The sequence below is a fragment of the Vicia villosa genome, linkage group LG5 (assembly GCF_029867415.1).
Source record: "Vicia villosa cultivar HV-30 ecotype Madison, WI linkage group LG5, Vvil1.0, whole genome shotgun sequence".
In the NCBI taxonomy this organism is placed as follows: domain Eukaryota; kingdom Viridiplantae; phylum Streptophyta; class Magnoliopsida; order Fabales; family Fabaceae; genus Vicia; species Vicia villosa.
In genome coordinates, this window is record NC_081184.1 from 70,504,110 (window position 1) to 70,528,216 (window position 24,107).

At 35.7% G+C, this 24,107-nt stretch overlaps 1 protein-coding gene across 1 annotated transcript; it reads right to left on the bottom strand.

The window, feature by feature from the left end:
- Nucleotides 1–5,027: 5,027 nt before the first annotated feature.
- On the bottom strand, nucleotides 5,028–6,757 carry LOC131606729 (peroxidase 3-like). The gene is made up of 4 exons (XM_058878882.1): nucleotides 6,449–6,757; nucleotides 6,067–6,258; nucleotides 5,822–5,984; nucleotides 5,028–5,726 (listed from the first exon to the last, which is right to left on the bottom strand). The coding sequence occupies exons 1-4, from the start codon at nucleotides 6,656–6,658 to the stop codon at nucleotides 5,317–5,319; spliced, it is 975 nt and encodes a 324-aa protein (XP_058734865.1). The 5' UTR covers nucleotides 6,659–6,757; the 3' UTR covers nucleotides 5,028–5,316.
- Nucleotides 6,758–24,107: the final 17,350 nt, after the last annotated feature.

Sequence of the window (24,107 nt, forward strand, 5' to 3'; positions counted from 1 at the left end):
CCACATTGTAGTGCCCATGCATCATCCAACTAGCTCATGCATACACATACATAACATACAAGAATCTCATTTATTTTGAGAATCACATTACATAACACATGCGTCATGACATCGCATAAAATTAATGTTGCCTTTTCAGGTCATTCTACGATCAAATGAATCTCATCATCCAAGTAAGGTGCAATACGATCGTATCAACGATTCAATCTTAACACTCATTCAAAAAAAATACAATTCTGATGCCCCATGTCGGGTCTTTCTTCAAAGATAATTCAGAAACAATCAAGCTTCTTATCCTTTCCAGGAACCTTTCTAGGTAGTCTTTTCTAAGACACTTATCATCCTTTCTAGGAACCTTTCTAGGTTAGTCTTGTTTAAGACATATCATACCTTTTCTAGGAGCCTTTCTAGGTAGTCTTGTTTAAGACGTATCATATCCTTTCTAGGAACCTTTCTAGGTTAGTCTTGGTTAAGGTATATCATATCCTTTCTAGGAGCCTTTCTAGGCCAGTCTTGTTTAAGATATATCATACCTTTCTAGGTAATCTCCCCTAAAACATTTATCCAATCCTTCCTAAAACATCTCTTGCCCTTTTAGAGAGCTTTTTAGTTAGTCTTCTCTAAGACATTTCTTCCCGAGCTTTGTTTTAAGCCTAGTCTTCTTTACATCAGTCATTGATATACCCTATACAGGAGCCTCTTCAGGTAGTCTTATGTAAGACATTACTTCATCTCTCCTCAGATACAATCAAGGCATATGATCCAAGTCTGAAGAGCCTATGCTTTAGACAAGCATCTTGTCAAACAACTGGATGGCATCTTTAAGCCCATCTCCAACATTGCTTCTTGTACCAGCAAACGCAAATTTCTGGGTATTCTAGTGTTCAATCCTCTTCCACCTTCAGATTCCAACAGGCATACAAGCCAATCTACATCCTCCGGTTTAAGAAGATTGAATAGGTGCAACTGTCATACCCCAAAATTTGCCCATCTCACTTCATCTGCAAGGTTCAAGGCTCAAGGGTTAACTCAAGTCACACTCTTCTAATCAAGGTCTCCAATGGATTTCATATGGCTCATTGTGTTTCAAACTATCTCCATGTCAAAATTCAAGCTTCAATTCCAAGGATTGCTCATTCAAAATGCTCAGATGATCCACAGTCGACTAATTTGACCTGAAAGTCAACTAGGGTTAAATTATAGTCAAAACTTCTGATTTTTGGTCAACATCAATATTTTGAAGTTTCATACATCATTTGATCAAAGGTTGATCATGATTCATCAAGGAAAAACTTCAAAAATCAATAAAGGGCATAGTTACTAAATTAGGGTTTTGATCTAAATAGTCAACTGTACTTTGACCAGGCATAACTTTCACATGGAACATCAGAAATTTCTCACTCAAAGCCTATTTTGAAGGAAATTTGATTCTCTACAACTTTGTCTATCTCATGCCAAGGCCAGAATTGCTTCATTCGGGAGATATGGTACACAAGATTATAGATCCTTTTTAAAAGTCAACCAAAAGCAGTTTTTTGTCAGAGGGCATATCATCAAGATAAAATCTTCAAATGAAACATATGTTCCAAAGTGGCTTGTAGAGGACATCTTGAGGTTTTCAAAAAGTCCTATAACTCTTCCATATCTTAAAAATTAAGGGAGATATGCCTTGTCAAAGTTGGGCAATTTTGGAGGCAAAATGTGAAATAAAAGTGGTTCAAAATGGAGTTTCTTGCAAATGAGCCTAACTTTTTAAGGTTTAATCTTGATTCACAAGTTATCCAAGCTATCAAATTCACTTTCCACGAATTATAGTATTTTAATTTGATTTTATATGATTTTTATTCATTTAAATAATGATTTAAGGTTATATAAATAAAAGGAAAATCAAATATTTGGTTACGAGTCTTATAAGGATCAATTTCAATCAGCATTTACTCCATATTTTCAATACAATTTCGTGCTAATGAAGATTGGAAAGACTAAACCAAATTTTCGCCAATTTTAGAAAGATTCTATTCAAGCTTTAACCGTGGATCAATTTCACAAAATAGAAGGATTGGATACAAGATAGTTGACCTAATACACTCCTCTATAAATACAAAACACAAGTCAATGCATTAGGGGTCGAAAAAATCTGGGCAAAGGAAGACATTCAAGAACACAAATTCTTCACAAACTTGAATTTGGTTTTGGGGAATTAGGGCGTTTCAAAGAGATTTGAAGATTGCAAAAGGTTCCTTGGAGCGTTCTGAAGCTAACTGGATCATCACGCTGCTTCAACACCCCAAGAATAACCTCCACCGAGCCAAGGTATGTCGTTTTAAACTTAAGATCGATTGGAGCAATTCACGCATCTTCATGGGAAATTAATTGCATATTATGCTTTGTCTTAATGCTATGAATGTTTCTGGTTTGTTTAATTGGAGTTTGCATGCTTTATACGTGTTTCACCATTGATAGCCGAGTTAGGGTTCTTGAGCTTGAAATTGGTGTTTTTTATTAGGGGTAAAATTAGAAGAAATTAGGGTTATATTTGAGTATAGGGACCTTGGACGAAGAGATTGGAATGATCGCGCCAAATTTCTTGTGCTTGTATGTGGTATTTGTGTTGTAGGGTTAAATTGCTACAAACAAAGTTGTAGCAAAATCGTAGCAAAATATACAGGTTTTTTTTGCAGGCCTGGTGGTGAAAACGATGAGGTGGCTTCAGGTTATTGGGCCATTTGAAAATTGGCGCGCGTTGCCACTTTGGTTTCTTGATTTTATATATTATTTTATTAAAGCGTGTATTAAACAAGTTGCGTTGGTGGTTGAGTTGGTGAGTGAAGCCTTTGGGATAAGGGGCCTGGGTTCGAACCCCCTCTCCCACATTATTTTTAATAAAACGTTGGACTTCTTGATTCAATAAGGTGCTTATCCTACAGCCCACCATGCGCCTCATGATCTAGCCATAGGATCTCTCATCCATTTAAATCTAACGCCCCAGACTTGTTCTCTATACCATGGACCACAACCTTTCCACATACAACCAAAATCTATTAATTCTATTATTTGTTTTAATTATTTTATATAATTACATAATCAATTCTAATTAATTATTTATGTTTATAATTTGATTTTTTTAATTGAATAAAAAATATAATAAACTTTAAAATTTTATTTATTATTCGTTTCGATTAAATTAATTGATCGCGATGGGTAATAATCGAGTATTTAATTATTTAATTAATAAATTCAAATAAGGTATATTTTGCTAAAGGGTTTTAACCGATTCTATTGGTTACGATGATTAGCTTATTTTTTATCAATTCGTTATTTATTTTAATCAAATCTATTGATTACGAGGAGTAACGATAATTAATAATCTAATTTAAAATACATTTATTTGCTAATGGTGATAATCGAATCTATCGATTAGAATAGTTAGCAATTTTTTTTATTAAAATCTGTTAATTATGGTGATTAAACCTATTAATCATCGCGATTAATAGAACATATTAAAATCAGGGTTGTACGCCACATTTGAAACACATTTTCATCTTCAAACTATGGATTTTCAAAACTACGATAAGGTAATTCAAAATACCTTTAAACCACCTCATATCAATTCTAAGGCGTACAATCCTGCCCCAAACTACGTAGACTCTGATCCTCCATAAGGAGGTACTTAGGCACTTGGATAACCAAGACGAGTCCCCTTCCCCAAAACCTCAATTAGGTTTTAAATCTCACTTTTCACCCTATTCATTTTCTTAGCTATAAACCCTAAACTTTAACATCTTTAGCCACAAACTTTTGCCTTAAACTTAAAAACCTTAGGAAAGGGTTAAGGGTGCCTAACACCTTCCCTTGACCCGAATATAATAACTTACCCCAAATCTCTTAACTGTGTAGGGTTTCCTATTCGCCCTGGTAGAATAGGTGGCGACTCTAAATTTTAATTTTTAGGGCAGGTTGCTACAGAAAGTAACATTTCAGAAGGTTTTTGCTCTATCAACCACTGAAACAGAGTATATTGCTCTAACTGAAGCTGTGAAAGAAGCATTGTGGCTTGAAGGTTTTGCTAAGGAGCTGACACTTCAAAGTAAAGATATCATTGTTAAATGTGATAGTCAAAGTGCAATACATCTGTCGAAGAACTCAGCCTATCATGAGCGAACTAAGCACATTGATGTGAGGCTGCATTTCATCAGAGGAGTAATCGAGCGTGGAGAAGTCCAAGTGCTGAAGGTTTCGACTCAGGACAATGCTGCTGATATGATCACCAAATCATTGCCGAATTGCAAGTTTTTCCACTGTATGCAGTTGATAAAGCTGCATGAAGAAAGCTAGTTTGTTCCCTTGACGTTGTAGAGTTAGGTCCAAGGTGGAGATTTGTGAGATATTGGATCGAACTCTAGTATGGTCGAATGGTAGCTTCTTGATTCGACAGGATTAGGCATGAAGTCGAAGATTGTTCACCTGCTTGTGTCGAAGATGCTAGGGTTGTTAGCATGTTAAATTAGGTTTTAGTGTTTAAACCCTAATTTGTTAAGTTAGCTTGTTTATTAAGTTGGCTTGTGTAATGGGCCTTGTGAAAAAAGCCCATTAGTTAGTATGTTAGGTTTTAATATAAATAGCCTACTAGTCTTTCGTCATTGCTAAGCTGCAAATCCTAATATAGGGTGAGAGAGGTTATTTGTTATGCTTGTAAACTTGTAATCTTGTTTTAAGAGAAAGTAAAAGAATAGCCGTTATAACCAATTCTTGTGTTCTTCTTATCTTCCCTAATTCCTATTATATTTTGTTCTTGACATCGTTTTTCACAACATATATCTTGGAATAATTTTCTCTAAAGCTAAAAAAAGATGTTACATTTTTTAATTTCCGAAATATCGCCATATTATTGGATTATGAGTTCTATAATTTAATATATTTTCATATTTTTTTAATAACTTATAAATTGAATTAATCTGCATGTTTCAATTACATAAAAGAAACCTATACTTTAAGATATGATGAATAAATAATATCCAAATGAATAAATAAATAAATATCACTTATTTTAATCATAGAAACAATACATTTTGAACAAACAAAAGAGCAAGACAATTTCCCCCATATTTTATTAAGTTGTGTGCGCCACAACAAAACTTTCTCCTCTAAAAAACCATGCACCCCATCAAACTTTGGAATCACTTAACAATATTCCCATATAAAGATAATAACAACCAAATCATTGGATACCTTCAAAGCTAAGACCATCACAACATTGAGATGAAATAAATAACAAAACTCCCCAAAAAATTAATATACAAAGAAGGTACTTTGTTATTAATTTATAAATGCACAATGCTTCCTAATTTCTCCTTCATTCCCAATCTTAACATTAATTCTGCCCATTTTCTCCATAGACTTAGCAAATTCAGTAAAGAATTTTTCATTTGATTGAAGATGTTGTGCAACAATTGATCTTGTTGTAGAACTTTTAAGCAATGCAGCATCGGACTGAAACAAACCTCTTCTCTTAACTACTTGCTTGAAATAACCAAGATCAAATGTATTGCGACTTCCGGGGTCCATTTCAATAAGTGTGGTTTGATCATTGATATTCTTGCACTTAAATTTTTTCAAATTTGTAGCATATTCACTGTCAAGATCCGGATCTTGATCACCCTTGCCGGTAAAATTATATAGTCTGTTTGAAATTGATGGGCAATGAGAAACACCGATTGTATGAGCGCCTGAAATAATTGTTGATTTGAGAAATAGGTTAGTTCAATTAACAATTTATCGCGTAACCGTGTTTGTAGCGAGAAAAATCGAATGTTTTGCATACCAGAAAGCAAGACTAAGTCATTGGCATCAAGTCCAACATTGCCAAAGAGTGTTAGGAGAGTGGTGAGGTTGTGAAATGGAGCAGGAAGGCTGATAAAAACATCTGCTGATTTAGAGATGGTTCCGTCCCTTCGACCAGTTGGAACATTCCAATAAGGTCCACCCTGCAAATTCATATCATATATATTTATTACTAGAAAGTAGTCATGAATTGTTATGACATGAATGAAACAAATGAATACTTACAATGGCATGAATAGAGTCTCTAGCAGTCAAAGCCAATACATCAGCACAAGAAACAACACCAGGACATTCAGCTTCAATAATGCTCTTTATAGTGTCAATGAAACCAAAGCCTCGAAGTGTAAGATTTGGAATAGCGTCCTTTTCAGCTTGATTGGTTTTTGTTGTGTTCACAAGCACCGACGCATCACACCCCTATAGTCATAACAAAATAATCATTTTTTATATCTTAACTATGCAGTACCGATCCTTCCGAAAAAAATGTGTTATGCGTTGAATTTTACGTGTCATATTTTGTATATGTGTCTATGCTTCATAGCAAGTAAATATAAATATGAATATATATGAATTTAAAGAATGAACATGAAGAAGAAAAATTGTATACCTTAACAAAGCAGTCATGGAAATGTAGTCTGATGAGTGCAGCTGCTAGTGATGGTGCATTAGGAATATGTTGATGAACATATTTCAAAACAATTTCTTCAGCTTTTGGGCAGCTTTTACCATAGTAACCCAACTGTAGTTGAGCATCACTTGATCCAACTATTGCTACTAAACATATTATCAAAATCATAAAGTAACTATGACTCCCCATTTTCAAGTAATTGGCAAAGATGTTAAATATTAATTTGCCACAATTACAATAGATATGAAAAAGCTAAGACACTATTATTTTTGTAAGAAGCTATTTCATTTGCTTTGATGTTTCCATGCCAAACAATGTCTTGTTATTTATAGTCCAAAGTTTGTGTTACGTATGGTCCATGCAGATCACTAACACGTTCTTGTTAATTTTTTATTATAAACTTTTTTGAGTAATAATGTCAATCAACTCTATTTTGCATGTTATGTCTCACCTTCTACTTTGGATCTTATAGTTTCCAATTTTATAAAACTAATTTTAACGATTTAGCAGTTTCTTGCGGTGGTGGTTAACATATATGTAATTGATGTGTATGGGCGAGTTTGTTTCAGCTTTATCTAAATGGATTTTTTTTTTTTGTATTTTCGAAAATAGATTTTCTAAAACCGTTTTTCAAAATATTACAAGTTTTTTTATATTCGTTTTTTCTAAAATGAAACATTAATTTTGACATCTTATAACATAAACATACATAATTGAAGACCAAAACTTAGTCAAAATCATAATTTTTTCAAAGATACAAGTTTTCTAGATAAGTTTAAAATATCAAGTTGACTTAAAAATTTTATAAGGCTTTGATGGCTTTAATCTTTCTGTCACACACACATGAATTTATTTATTTATTTTACAATAATGCATGAATTATTATAGAGTTGGTGAATTATTACAGTTGTATAAACTTATTCATTATGGTTATTAACACATAAAATACATGTTTATGACAGAGATAAAGACAAACAGCCTGACTTTGTAAAGAAAATTAGAGTGAATTAATACTATCATGAATTGGTTTTCTTTTGCCTTTTGGTGTAGAAAAATGAGAAGTGAAAAAAACTATAGTAGTATAGATAATGTTATGAATTAATGCTTGAATCTCAAGGCATGTGGAAATTGTCTATGTCTATCTGCATTATAGTGATCATAACATTTTAAATTAAAAGTCAAAACTACAAAAGAGAGAGAATCATGGCTAGTATTACGGAGTGAATAATGTAGCATGACCAACATTACTTGCTTAAACATGTTAAAGTCTGACAAGTTCATACAATATGGATAATGGATAACTCAGAGCTCAACCCAGTTCTGAATCGGATTAACTTTTAAAATCAAATGACGCATAGACCCATATCTATTTTATTGTATTTGCATATTGTATTAGGTACAATATAGAATACCCTGTTTGCAATGAGATACATATGAGAATTTTTTTTTTCGATTGGTGAAAAAGTGAATGAATGTCTCAGCAGCAAGGCTATGAACCTGGCCATGGTTTCTTGACCTTGACCAAATAGTGGAAGTGAATGAAGGTATAGTCATCTGTCATAATAGCGGGTGCAATTATCCTCACTTTCTACTATGATCCATAGATAGAAATATTGGGTCTCGGGCGAGGACGAGTGTTGGGTCTGGGTTGGTTCACATGTTATAAAAGGGTCGAATGATTTATGAGACGACTTCTCTGAGATTATGTAGGTTTTTCCAGTTCACAATCCCTCAAGCACGAAGTTAGTGAGGGACTGGCGGTGATGTGATTAAGGAAAAACCAATCAGTATAAATATATTGTCAAATTTTTAAGGTAGTTGATGTATTGACTAATTAATCGTTCTTAAGTGTGATTTTATTTACTTCAAGTGATGAAGAGAAGTAATATTCCAAAATGGGAACAAGCATAACAATATCCTAAGCATGAAGATATAAAGACATAAATGCTCATTGTAACGCCCGTTAATTTAATTAATTATTTAATTAAATGTTTTTGAATTATTTGTTGAAATTGTGAGATATTATGAATTGTTGACATAAGTTGCTATGTTATTATTAGTTGATTAATTAGTTAATTAATAGTAGTAATAATATTAGAATAATACAAGAAAAATTATGTGGGCTTGTTTCTATGGTTGTATGTAGCAAAGGTAGGGGTGTGAGAGTTAGACCCAATAGAAATATTAACATGTGAGGTATAAATAAATATAAGAATTAGGTTAATTAGAAAGGGAAGGGAAAAAGAATTGGAGAAATAGTAAACGTGAGAAGAGAGAAGAGGAAAAGAGGCAAAAGCTAGGTTCAATCGAAGAGTTATCGAAGAGGTAAGGGTGGGGTTCTGACTCTATAATGGGGTTTATGGTGAATATTATGTAGGGATTGGGTTTGTGTAAAATTGTTGTTGTATATAATTGTCGTTGTGGAATATACCGAATCTTTGTTGTTTTCCTATCTGATTGTTACAATGCTGTGAAGTTGTTGTTTCTGGAAATTGGTGTTGACTAAGTTTTGATACCGTTGCAATATTCCAATTGATAAAATCGGGCTGTTTGAAAATATGTTAGGAATATTATAGTTAGTTTACTGCTCTGATTATATGTTGTGTTGGCCTGAAATTGGTAATTGAGTGAGAAACTGAGAATCGAAGGAATTCTGGAAAAATTAGAAAAAAAATTACTGAACCTGAAATTGTGAGAGACGAATGCCTATCATGAAATTAGGAACAGAGGCGCATGCCTCCAAGTGGAAAAGAGTGTGAGAGGCGTCTGCCTCCACACCTACAGAAGAAGAGAGGCGCAATCCTCCTTAGGAGAGATAGAGATGAGAGGCACTAGCCTCACCCATGTGGTGAGTGTCTCTCATCATTTAGTCATTAGTGCTTCTTGTGCCATGTGTATTTAGTTTAGTTCATTTCCTAATTATATTATAGTCTTAAATATGGCACATGTAGATAATAAAAAATAAAACTAATTATTAGAAAATAATTAGCAAATGTAGTAATGGAACCACGTGAATGTTTTAGTAACAGTAACAGAAGATAATTAGCAGGAAGGCACCACCGTAATTAATATAGTAATTAAATGTGAGACTTAGTAAGAAAGTACTAGCAGTATTAGTATGAAGTGATTGATAGAAGTACTAGCTGATATAGTAGAGCAGAAAATATTAGTAACTTCAGTAGAAAATTAGCTAGCAGAATATTTCGGTTGAGACGGTGGATTGTATAAAGTTGTTGTAATATAGATATTAATGATGTGAATTGCAGGTGGTAATCAGTTTTGTTGTGTTGCCTCTATTGATTGACAAAAGCAAGTTGTAGGCTTATGCCAGTGTTGAATTGTTGATGTTGTTGATTGTTGCATTTCATAATTTTGTCTCATACATAGCATTAAAGTTGGGAGCTTATGCTCTGTAAGTTGGCTTGGATTGACAAAATTTTAAAGTTGAAGGCTTATGCCTTGTTGATGCCTCTATTAATTGGCAGTAATAAGTTGGGGGCTCATGCCCTGTTGGTACCACATGCATGTGCATTGTAACGAGTCGCATTTTATGTTGCACCTTTATGTTGAGTCCTGGTGATGATGAAATAATTTTTATATTGTGTTGATGATATTATTGTGATAAATGTTGTTAATTAGCTGTGAAGTTGTGATTTTGTATGAACTGATTATAATATAGTATTTATCATACATCTGATTATGTTGTTTGATATCTCACCCATTCTGTTTGAATGTTACCCATATGTTGGTAACGTGCAGGTAATCTAGAATGAAGGTTGTATACCTACAGTAGTTCGAGTCGGTGTCGTCGCTCTGATATATAACACTCGGGGGAATGAACGCTTGTTGCTTTATTGTTGTTATTAATTCAATTGTTGAATTTTAAGTTGATTTTACTAAGTACTTTATTGCTTTGAGGTTGTTTTCAGTTGGACAAAGATGGTATGTCATTTGAGTTGAATTGTGATTCTGCTGCTTAATTTAAAAGTTGTTTTATTTTATAGACTAAATTATGTTGTTATCGGTTCATCCAAATTTAAGTGTTATGTATTTGTTTTACATGTGATTAAATGTCGTTGTTTTGAGAAGAAAATGTAGCATCCTATTCGAAGAAAATGTAGCATCCTATTTGTGTATTGAAACTTTGTAACTCTGATTTTAATAATATTCGAAGGGGAAAATGGGGTGTTATAATCATAACGAACCATCTTTTGAGACTTGTAGAAAAAAATATTATGGTAAGTCGGGAAATTGGGTCGTGGACTTCCGAAGGCAGACAGGGACGAATCCTTGAATAGGGATAATGGCAAAGCTCCAACTCATGAATCGGCCTCAAAGAGACCTAAGCTAATGATGCTCGTGGTCGATCAGGTGATGGGAACCAAAGTGTGTTGCCCACCTACTCCATGCAAAAATTTCTTCTTAACAAGGGGCCTTGAACTTCAAAAGATGTTCAAGCATGTTTTCTTGAGGGAGATTATACCTACTTTCACTGGTTGACCAAGACCACCATGTGGGAGGCGATGGTTAATATGTCTTACCAACTACACCAGGTTGTTGTGGTACTATTTATCAACGTTTCTGGACGTGGGGATATTTTGGCTCTAACAGCTTAGTGATGGAGAAGGAAAATATGAAGAAAGAACATGATGTCGGACTTTTTGAAAACTTGTCTTTAGAAGGTGTTTGGTTGAAGTTAAGGAGCAACAAGCTTCTTCCAAAAAGGAAGTGGTCGATATCAGGAATTTTGTTAGGGGATATTGGGAAGATGCCATAGTTAGCTCTTACGCACTCAATGAGGCCTCTATTCATATGAATTGACAAGTCGGCCCCTATCCGGACCGACCTGGCAAGATTTCTGTTTGGAAGTGGCCTCAGGGTGACTTTCGTCCTCATCAGGGAGTTGAGCTTTTCATCCGACATAGTTTTATAATTGTGCATATTGAGATCAACTATGTCAATGGAAACGGCAAGGGTATCTTTTAACTTCTTTCTAAGAGTGAGGACGGTTGCATGGGAGTTTGTTGAAACTGTTTCATGAATTAGGAAGGCTATGTGCAAGTCATTTGGAATGATAACTGATTCATTGAAGAAGTTGTGGTATTTCATTTTTAGGTGGACAATTGAAGCTACTACATCTAATATTGTGAGGAAATGTCGTCCTAGTTAAAAAAAGTATACAACTTTACATGAGACTACAAACAAACACACATTATTGTCTTCCTCCTTCTCCAATAGAAATTGGAAATTTTTTAGTACCACAAGGGTAAGTGATGAAGTTATTGAGTGCTTGGAGACTCCTACCTTCATCTGGTGTGATGTTCTTTTTTTGTAGCTCGGGTCCTACAAATACAATAACGTACCTGATGTGCACGAGCTTTTGTCGTTGATAAGGATTCTTAAGACTATAAGGTTATCCACCAGAGATGTCACTATTAACGGAAGCATCACAATAGGGATCCCTTTCAACCTCTCTTTGTCTCAGAACCCTAGGACGAATCTTTCTTTATTTGGTCTTCCTTCTGAAGCAACATGAAGGCTCTCTGATTGTTGGCATGCATTTTTCTAAAACACACTAAGGAAGAACATGTTGGAAGAGATGTTAGATGCCTTAGCATTTAGACATCAACATGTTGAAGAAGATGTCATGACATCCTGGCTGCAGAAAGCTGATCTGACAATTGGATCAGGCGTTATTATTTTCTACAAGAATCTTTAAATCAGCTCAGAATATTCGAAGAAATCAATCAAGCTGATATTTTTGCCAAGTTGGATTCAATCAATAATATTTTCACGGTGTCTTTGATTGGAGACATGATAGGAAAGATTGGATTGAAGTCCTAATTTCTTGGAGAACAAGTAGCAGACTTTTGGCAGCCTCACTGCTGCATTTTTGAAGCCCTGCCCAGAATAGAAGTATTTATATACAGAAGGGTTGTAACCTAGTTTAGGGGTGGAACTGATATTGTTTAATTTAGGGTTTAGGAATCCTTATTTTTTGTTCCACTGTGTACATTCACAAACCTTTAGGTGTTGAATGTTGTTTGATCTCCGAAGCTTTTAAGCAAGGAGAGTATTTGCATCCTTGTAAGCTTTGAAGCATCGAGGAGTAGGCTGGTTATTTTTTTCTTTTAAATTTTTATTTTGTCACGGGATTGTGACTGGAAGGGATTTGAGGAGGGTCTCATACCTAGGTGAGTCTTAGGTAGAAATCATAGGAAGGGTAGTGATTAAGTGAGAAGGGTAAACTGGTACTGTTTAACTTTGAATTGATACTATCAGATATTGATTTCATCTTGGCTTGGTATCCCCCAGAGTAGGAAGGATTGTTTTGACCTGGGTAAACATATCGTTGTGTTATTTACTTTCTGCACAATTACTACTGCTGTGATTATACTTGTTCATAACTCAAATATAGTGTCGTGACATCTCGTTCGACATCTCATATCTGATACCAGAATTTCACAACTTAAATGAATTCTCTATGGAATGTTTCTCGTACAATTCCTTCTTGCTAGATGATCCTTCATTAATAAGGAAGCTATGAGTTTTGCAGGTGATGTCAAGGTAGGTGCATGGGAGATGATCTGATAGTTAAATCACATTTTGCCATTGCTAATCATGCGAGATTTTTGTTAGTGAGATGTAGCTTTCAAAATTGAATGAATTTGATGTGGAAATTCATGAGAATCATAAGTCAATTCCCAAAAATGGTGCCACTATTCCGAGGTGGAACAAGAAATATGTGATGCTAAAGGAATAAGCTCTTCTAGTGCAGCGGCAAGAACTCTCAGTACAATAAAGCGAAAAGGACTTATAAGGTTAGAATTCTAATGCTCAAATCAATGAAGTCTAAGAGATGTGATTTAAGAGTGAAAATGGGAGAATACATGTAATCAATGTGTGGTAGGGTTTTGTAGCAACCTGCCCTAAAAATAAATATTTAGAGTCGCCACCTATTCTGAAGGGCGAATAGGAAACCCTACGCAGTTAAGAGATCGGGGTAAGTTATTATAATCAGTTCGAGGGAAGGTGTTAGGCACCCTCAACCCTTTCCTATGGCTTTGAATCTAAGGTCAAATTTTATGGCTAAAATGTTCAGGTTTAATAGCTAAGGAAATGAATAGGGGGAAAAGTGAGATTGGACAGAATGGAGGTTTTAGGGTGGGGGACTCGCCTTGGTTATCCAAGTGCCTACGTATCTCCTTAGGGAGAATCAGAGTCAACGTAGTTCGGGCACAGGGTTGTACGCCTTTGAATTTGTTATGGAGGTGTTTGAAGGCTTTTTGAATGGCCTATCGTAGTTTGACTTAGGATGAAAATCCGTAGTTTGATTTGAAGTGTTTTGAATGTTTTAAGTTTTGGGCGTACAACCCTGATATGGCACCGTTAGATGCGGTGACCAATAGGTTTGGTCAATATAGCTAACGGATTGAGGGTATTGCTGATTGCTCAGATCAATAGATTGATCATCACGGGCAGCAAATTAAATGTATTTTGAATTTTATATATTTTTTATCTCTCGTCTAATGCGACTAATAGCTTTAGTCGGGTCGAGGAGAGAATTACTCGAGAGTTATAAAAATTATTTCTCGTCTACTTGCGACTAATAGGTATAGTCGGTTCGAGGAGAAAATTGAATAAAGGATTAATTAATTTATTATTAACAAATAAATTAGATTAATCAAAATTATTTCTCGCCTAATGCGACTAATAGATTTAGTCGGGTCGGGGAGAAAATTAAATTAAATAACAACAATTAAACAATTAACATTTTACAAAATTAATTAATTAAGTTTTATTTTATTTTGTTCAGGGGGGGTGTATGTTATTCTTGGTAGTAAAATTAAGGGGGGTGTTAAAAGTGATTGGGGCGGTAGTCCTAATGCAAGCTAGCCCAAGAATAAGACAAAGTCTCAGCATGGGAGGTGTATCGATGAACAGGGGTGAAGGAACCATAAATCTCGTTGGGCCTAGCAAGGTCTGACCCACGTTAATGCTACACAAACAAAAAAAACCATAAGAACAAACAAAAAAATCGGCCCCCCTCTTGTTTCTTCTCTCTCGTTCTGTTTCCTCTCTCTCGCTCCACACACAACATTCATACTAACAACAACCCAGAAACAAAAACTTCAGTCCCCATCAAACCTTAAATCCCAAAAAAAAAAACCCAATCAAAGCAATAATCAATCACCACATAAATCGATCCTAAAGCTAAGCGTTTTTTCGGATTACCTCTTTACCGCGAATCTTCGAGTTTTCTCCCTTTGATTTTCCCTTTTCGTTTTTCCAGGTTCGACCACGAGATGCAAGCGGCGCGATGGAGAGGGTTCTAACGCGGATCGACGGCAGCCTTTGGGGCTTCGATTTCGCGTTTGTGGTCTAGATCGCAAGAGGAGATAAACTCCGAAACTTCTAACCCTCCTCTTTTTTTCGTCTCCGTATTTAGATTCGGTTCTCTCTTTTTTCATCCCCCCTTCTGTTAGCTTTTGGTCTCTGATTTATAGTCTTAGATTTTAGAATGAATTAGGAAAATTATGTTGATTTGCGTTACAAATCATAAATTAATTCGATAAAATTATTTTTAGGATTCGATTTGATACACTTTGATTTTGGATTTGATTTGATTTTTTCAGAAATTATTGATTCAGGTTTTGTATTTGGACTTGAGATTCATGTATTGAGATTTTTTTTAGTATTAATCTTTTTTGTCTCTATTTCTGAAATTCGGAAAGGAAAGATTGGATTTTGCTACACTGTAATTGACTTGGTGAGAATCTGCTATGATTGAATAAAACGTTTTAATTTTCTGAGATTTCCGAAAATCGCGACTTTGGATTCCATTGGTTTTACGTGTAAGATGTGATGAAGATATAAGAACCATGAAAATAGGAGCAATTGAGTGATTCTTTTTTTTTTTTTTTAATAAAATAATTAAAATACATTTATCAATTTCTAATATAATATTAGTAATAATAATCAGAATTTAAAAGAAATGATATTGAACAATTTTTTGAATTAAATTTTTGTGAGTTTTAATAAGGAAAAATAGTAATTGAAAATAATAACACTAATGATAATTTTTTTTGAATGAAAAGGTAATATTAGCTAAATCTTGATAATAAAGCCAATGATTATATAAATACATATATGGCTAACGAGCCAATGAGCATAAATATAATTATTAAAAAATAAAAATTATAATAATGACTTAATCTAAAATATAGGAACCACCCATAATAATAGCATCTCATTTTAATGGACTCATTCCCTTTTTTTTAAGAAAATAGTTACAATAACTATACTAATAATTCTAATGAAATAAAGATATATAACTAATTAATCAATTTTTTTTTTATAAAAGCTAAAAAAGCCTCATAGTTAGGTAGATAAAATGGGCCACAAGATTGGGCCAAAAATAACTGTTAATTACACCCATTTTTTTTAAAAAGGTTTTATAAGAGGTTGGGTTTAACAATAGGTATGTTAAACCCCATGACTCCTAATTTTAATACCCTTAAACATTTTAACAGGCGTGAATCGCGTCGGGTAAATTTTGGGATATGACAGCTGCCCCTATTTAATTATCTTGGATCGAATGGCATGAGAATACGTGGGTATCGTGCTTTTCGGATCGAAGAGTGATTAAATAATGGAAGACCCCTAAATTTACCTTGTACTAGATTGTGAAAGGAGAGAATCGTTCTGCTAAAGCCGGAGACTTACATAGCGAGAACTCGCAGTTTATTGTGTAATTAGCTTGCTATAGTGCTAGCAAGATTTCGCAGTTTATGAACCCCACTTACTAAAATTTTAGTAAGTTCTCGTAGTTTGCGCAACCCAGAAGGATTACTTGCTATAGTCCTGGCAAGTTCGTTTGCATCCATATGAGTCATTTGCCCTAGTTCGGACAAGTTTACCTGCATAGAATATTATTTTGTAAATGCGTATGCATCATGCGTATGTGAATGACCCCGTTGTTTGTATAATGTAGATGTATGAATGTTTACGCATGTAAATGTTGTTTGTATGCACATGAGTGTGTATGTATGATAACTCCAACGTCTTATCTCCTTATCACCCATTGAATTTGTTTAACCCTTTTGAGATGTTTGCGAATCCTAGTTCGGATTGTATTTGAGGAGAGATGTAGTAATGTCTTACATAAGACTACCTGAAGAGGTTTCCTGAACAGGGTGGATCATTGACAGATGTGACGGAGATTAGGCTTCAAACAAAGCTCGGGAAGAATTGTCTTAGAGAAGACTGACTGAGGAAACTCTTTGAAAGAGCAAGATGTGTCTTTAGAAAAAGATTGGATAAATTTTGAAGAGTATTACCTAAAGAGGTTGAGATATGTCTTAAACAAGATTATCCAGAAAGGCTTCTAAAAAGATATGAAACGTCTTAAACAAGATTACCTAGAGAAGTTTCTAAAAAGATATGGAACGTCTTAAACAAGATTACCTGGAGAGGCTTCTGAAAAAGATATGAAACGTCTTAAACAAGACTGACCTGGAAAGGCTCTTAGACGGGAGATGACATGTCTTAAACAAGACTAACCTAGAGAGGTTCCTAGAAAGGATATGAAATGTCTTAAACAAAACTAACCTGGAGAGGTTCCTAGAAAGGATATGAAGCGTTTTAAACAAAACTACCTAGAAAGGTTCCAATAAAGGACACGATGCGTGAAGGATAGAAAAACACTTAGAAAGGGGGGGATTGAATAAGTGTGACTTTAAATCTTGGACGATAAAAATAAATTGCACAATTATTTTTATCCTGGTTCGCTGTTAACGAAGCTACTCCAGTCCACCCCCGCAGAGATGATTTACCTCAACTGAGGATTTAATCCACTAATCGCACGGATTACAATGGTTTTCCACTTAGTCCGCAACTAAGTCTTCCAGAGTCTTCTGATCACAACTTGATCACTCCAGGAACAACTGCTTAGATACCCTCTAAGACTTTTCTAGAGTCTACTGATCAACACGATCACTCTAGGCTTAGTTCACTCCTAAGACTTCCCTAGAGTATTCTGATCAACCTGATCACTCTAGTTACAAACTGCTCAGCCAACTGCTAAGACTTCCTAGAGTATACTGATCACACGATCACTCTAGTTCCTTACAACTTAATGTAATCTATTCAAGAGTTTACAAATGCTTCTTAAAAGCTATAATCACAAACTGTGATATTTCTCTTACTGTTTAAGCTTAATCTCACTAATATATTACAACAGCAATGTAGTGAGCTTTGATGAAGATGAAAATTCTGAGTTTTGATTTGAACAGCGTTTCAGCAAGTTAATTTGAATTGTCTTTGTTCAGGATCGTTAACCTTGCTTCTCATCAGAACTTCATATTTATAGGCGTTGAGAAGATGACCGTTGAATGCATTTAATGCTTTGCGTGTTCCGTACAGCTTTGCATTTAATGTTATACGCTTTTGTCAACTACCTCGAGCCTTGTTCACGCTGTGTCTACTGACGTAGCCTTTAGTAGCTTTTAACGTTCCTTTTGTCAGTCAGCGTAGTCTGCCACGTGTACTTCCTTCTGATCTGATGTTTGTGAATACGACGTTTGAATATCATCAGAGTCAAACAGCTTGGTGCATAGCATCTTCTGATCTTCTGACCTTGAAGTGCTTCTGAGCGTGATACCATCTTCTGATCTTCAGTGCTTCTGATCTCATGTTCTTCTGATGCTTCCATAGACCCATGTTCTGATTCTGCTTCGACCATCTTCTGATGTCTTGCCAGACCATGTTCTGATGTTGCATGCTGAACCATTTGAGACACAACTTCTGAGCGCTGAATTATGCGTACTCTTTATATATTTCCTGAAAGGGAAATTGCATTGGATTAGAGTACCATATTATCTTAAGCAAAATTCATATTATTGTTATCATCAAAACTAAGATAATTGATAAGAACAAATCTTGTTCTAACAATCTCCCCCTTTTTGATGATGACAAAAACATATATAAATGATATGAATTTGCGATCAGAAAGAGTAGACGGCAAAAGACAAATTACACAGCTATAGCATAAGCATATGAATATGTCTCCCCCTGAGATTAACAACCTCCCCCTGAGATAAATAATCTCCCCCTGAAATAAATACTCGAAGAACTTTAATAAAAGACTTCCCTGATTATTTCGGTAGAGACGACCATATAAGCTTCTGTCTTCAGAGAATTCATAGCTTCTGACTTCTGCTTCCATTGGACAGCTTCAGAACTTGAATTTCTTTAGATCTTCAGAACATTCACAGCTTCTGACTTCTGCTTCCATTCAGGACAGCTTCAGAACTTGAATTTCTTTGATCTTCAGAACATTCACAGCTTCTGACTTCTGCTTCCATTCAGGACAGCTTCAGAACTTGAATTTCTGGATCTTTTAGAACATTCACATCTTCTGATTTCTGCTTCCCTCGGATAGCTTCAGAACTTTGAATGTCTACCAACATCACTTCATGCTAGATTTGTATCAGAACATTGTTGAATGTACCAGAGCATCATCTGAGCATCTCTACATCCTGAAATGTTACAGAACAAAAACTAAACGACAAAAGTCAGCATGAACGAGTTAGAACATAGAATGTATGTTTGAACACATTATATGTATCAGAGCCATATAGGCTGATATAATGTATCAGAGCAAATAATGTATCAGAGCCATAACATTATATGTATCAGAGCAAATAGAATTTTGTCAGAACAGGATAGACAATGATATTCAAATTCTATTATCAGTGCTTCTGATTCATTCTTCTTTCTTGCTTCTGATTTCTGAAGCTTGACAGCACTCAGCTTGCTTCAGTTTCCATGGTTTTGCTTCTAGTGTTTGCTTTGAAGATTCACTTCACTTCTCTGTACCTGCAAAACACTTAAACCATATAGAACTTGCAGTACTTGTTAGTGAATGTGTGGGAGCCTTTACCCAGCAACTGATAGATTTAATCAAATCATTTATCATTTATCTTCTCCCCCTTTTTGTCATATCATCAAAAAATAGAAAAGATTCAGATGAATAAAACAGAACACATGGAGGAAGAAGATGATTTCATTAAGGTTCAACCAAAGGGTACAAAAGTACAGGATGAAAAAATCAGATGCACAGAAACAAAACAGATGCAAAGAAAAGAAAGAAACAACACAGACTCAATCTAAGATGGCCCTAGTCTTGACAAGATCTTGGCCAGCATCTCTTTAACATCGTTGTTGTGTCCTTCTTGCCTTTCAATGAAAGCATCATACTTGTCATTGAGTGAGCTTTGCTCATCCTGTCTCCTCTGAATCGCTTCTAGAGTCCTTGCAAGACGAGAAGGTTCATCAGAAGAAGCTTCACAGCTTTGATCCACAGGAATGACAACTTGATCTGCAGCTTCCATAGAAGTATCATTTGCTGGGATATCCTCAACAGGGTCTGATTCAGCAGCATGATCTTCAGCATCTGCTTCTTGCATAGAAGCATCTCCATACTCTGCAGCAGGAATTTCAGAGTCTCCATTTTCTAGTGCCTGAAGAATGGCAGCTAAATTCCTGGGAGCAGAGGGACCTTCAACTTCTGGTGGGTCAACAACTTCTGGAATGACCAAGCTAGGGTCTTTCATAGAAGGGTTTTCCCTCAGAAAGTCAAATAAGGTCTTGAAGTCTCCAAGCAGAACAGGATACTCAGGAATCCAGATAACCATATCCCTGCATGGGTTTGCTTCCATTGCAGCAGCCAGTCTTAACTGTTCCATCTCATCCACAAAGGGCTTCTCCTCAGCAGCAACACAATTTCTGAGAGGATGGTAGTATATACCATTATCTTCCTCCAGAAGGTAACCAGGGTAACCAGGGGCAGCAGCCACTAGTCTTTTCTGAACTCCCATTGCTTCTACTTGAAAATCCTTGCGAAATCTTCTCCAGAGATTTCTTGTAGATACATCATCCAGACCATTTAGGAATGCATCCTTCAGAAGGTCTAGACTGCTAATCACCTCATGTCTGAAGAGTTCCAGGTATGTAGAAGGTTCAGGTTCAGGCGGATTGAAGGTGAATTTGTAGTCAGGATAGAGAAGACAGTAGGGTTGGGATTTTCTGGTAGGTAATGGATGAGATATAGAAGGTGGAGGTGCGGTGGTTGAGGAGGAGGGGATATCTGAGAGAATGATTGATGAGGTTGGAGTGTCAGATGGGATGGATTGAGGAGAGGGTGGAGTATTTGTAAAGGGAATTGGTGAGGGGAAATTATCAAAAGGAGTTGGTGGAAGAATGCTCAACGGTGTGGGGTTTAGAATGGGAGAAGAGAAGGATGATGGAGAAGGATTTTGTAAAGTGAAGTTTACTTTTGGTCCAGAAGGAGGTGATTGGGGAGAAGGTTTAGGGACAGAAGGAGGTGGAGTATAAACCTGCCTTGAAGATCTGGTTCTGTGTAGGGAGTCTCTGATCCTCTTATTTCTGTATTCAGAAGATCCCACCTTGTCAGGATCATAGGTGACCCTTAACTTCTTGGCTCTTTCAGCCTCATCTTCTTCAGCCTTTCTTTTTAACCTCGCCTGTCGTTCCTTCTTATCCTTCTTCAGAATATCCTCTTTAGACGGAAGTACTCTGCCACGGATCCAAGCAGGATCAACATCTGATTGCTTCCTCACGCAATCTTCCAAGTAAAACTTGACAACTTGATCAAGTTCTTTATGAAACAGAGAGATGAACCCTTTAACAGCAATTCTTCTAGACAGAATGTCAGGAAAGCTCGTGCACATAACAGGTACATTCTTAATGACTTCCAGTCCGAACAGATCAACACCATTGAAGATGGAACCTTGAGTTACTCCAAGAAAATGCGAGGCATTACGATTTCTGATGGAGTCCACCACTTTGCTTTCAATCAGAATGTCTGAAATCATCCTTCCGAAAGGAATGGTTGTTCTTGGAATATGAGGGTACTTCGCCCTTTCATCTTCTCTTGACTCAAAGATAGAGGTTTTCAGATTCTCAAATAGAATATGGGAGATGTTGATCTCTATCTTTTTGCCAATGCAGAAAAGAGTATACTTGTGAGTCGGACTGATGTAGGAGGAGCAGCGCATCTTTTTTCTATGGTGAAGAGAACCCAGAATAATCTCAGCCCATACTTTATAAAAAGGCCTTAAGTTGCCTGTGAAGTGAGAATCAACTCCAACAGCTGTAGAGATTTGTTTTTCAACTAGAGCCCAGTCAATTGTATGTGGTTGAAACTCAGACCAACCTTCTTCATCATCAAGATTGTACAGCTTTCTGATGAGTTTCTCAGTGATAGTCACTTCATGCCCTAGCACGAACGAAATGATGGCAGTTGGGGTAACTGTTGCATGTACCCAAAACTCCTTTACAAGTTCAGGATAAATTGGACCAACCAATCTATCAAGATATTTAGACCATCCTTGCTCAAAGATTCTTGCATCACACTGAAAGCCATTTGCTTTAAGGTTGTTGACGTCCACAGCCGATTCACATAGAACTTCCAGTTCTTTCGTGGGTATTAAGCATGTTTTCAACGGAGCATCATTTTTGCTTAAACGGTTCTGTGTGGAAGTGATACTATCTTTAGAGATTGATGAACGAGAAGATGGATTCATTATGATAATGCTTTGTGATCAAATCAAGAACTAGGGTTTGAAGAGAGATGCAACGAGATGAATGCACAAAAGAGAGAGAAAGAGAGAAAAAGTGGGAATGAAGATGAAGCGGGTTATTTAAAAGATTTAAAAAGAAATCATTATGCATTTAATGAGAAATGACATTAGGAGAGAGAACACAGTAAATGAAATGATTTAATACAGTTACCTAGGTCGGCGTCTTTTCAACTGCACGCTTTGTACAAACCGTACAGACACGTGTTCATCATCAGATAATAGATGACAGCTGTAAATATCAGAGAGATTTTACGCCTTCAAATTCTGATTACTGCTTCTGAATTGATCTAATTTCTCTTCTGGAAATACTCCTTCTGAAGTGTGCTGATATAAGTCTGAATGATCTTCTGATCCATTACTTCTGATGTACACAGCTTCTGGAGGTTTACTTCTTTGTTCTGCAGCTTCTGATAAGACAAAACTGTATCTGCAGAAATTCTTAAGCTCTTTGTTTCATCACAAACAAGTTTATCATCAAAACAGATGTTTATTGATTTGTCCACAATCAATGTTTCAATGTTGTATATTCTGTAGCATTTAGAGCATTCAGAATAATCAAGAATGAAACATCAATGCTTTAGAGACAAACAAAACAGATGGTTCCAAGACTAATAAACTTTCTTTTCTGAATTTCTACAAACATAGTTTCTTCAACAGATTTAAGAACCAGAACTTGAAAGACAATCTTTCTTCCCTTCAAGTGTTGAGACCAACTTGAATCCAGGTGTCATGTCATGTTGAATGTTGTCTTCTTTGTTATCAAGAGAATCTGCAAAAGAAATAATCTTTTTCTTTGGTACCCACATTTTCTTGGGTCCTTTCTTGTTAGATTTTCTCAAGTTCTGATTGAACTTGGGTTTGACATTATAAGCAATAGGAGGAACAGCATGATAATTTTTAATATGAGTTTCATGATATTTCCTAGGTTGTGTCACATGCTTCTTGGTGTGTGTTATGTGAAAACTTTGTGCATGTGAAGTGTGCCTAATATCATGAGAGTGGCCATACTTGAACTGATCATACAATGGCTTGTATGTGAGTTTCATTTCATCAACAGGTTCAAGTTTGTATGGGGTTTCACCCTCATAACCAATGCCAACTCTTTTGTTTCCAGACACAGCATATATCATAGAAGCTAGCTGACTTCTGCCAATACTTCTAGATAAGAACTTCCTGAAACTTAAATCATATTCTTTCAGAATATGGTTTAGACTAGGAGTGGATTTTTCTGAATCAGAAGGAGATCCAACATTATTGGATAATTTTAAAAGTTTTTCTCTTAATTCAGAATTTTCCAACTCAAGCTTCTTTGTTTCAAATTCAAATTGCTTTTTCAGCTTTTTGTATTTGAGACTAATCTGAGACTTGAGTTCCAGAAGTTCAGTTAGACCGGAAACTAACTCATCTCTAGTAAGTTCAGAAAATACCTCTTCAGAATCTGATTCTGATGTAGATTCTGATCCGTCATCTTCTGTCGCCATCAGCGCACAGTTAGCCTGCTCATCTTCTGATTCATCTTCTGACTCATCCCAGGTTGCCATAAGACCTTTCTTCTTATGAAACTTCTTCTTGGGATTCTCCTTCTGAAGATTTGGACATTCATTCCTGAAGTGTCCTGGTTCATTGCATTCATAGCACATGACCTTCTTCTTGTCAGATCTTCTGTCATCAGAAGATTCTCCATGTTCAAATCTCTTTGAACTTCTGAAGCCTCTGAACTTCAAGGACTCATATATATCATAGGCCGTTTCCCTGTTAGATATCTTCTCATACTCAGCATGAGAGATAGCATTCAGCAAAACAGTTCTGCATTTATGATGATTCCTGAAAAGCTTCTTTTGATCATCATTCATTTCTTGCCTTGACAGCTTTGCGCCACTGGCATTTACTGGATGTTTGTAACCATCCATCAGAAGATCCCATAGATCACCATCTAGACCCAGAAAGTAACTTTCCAGTTTATCTTTCCAGTA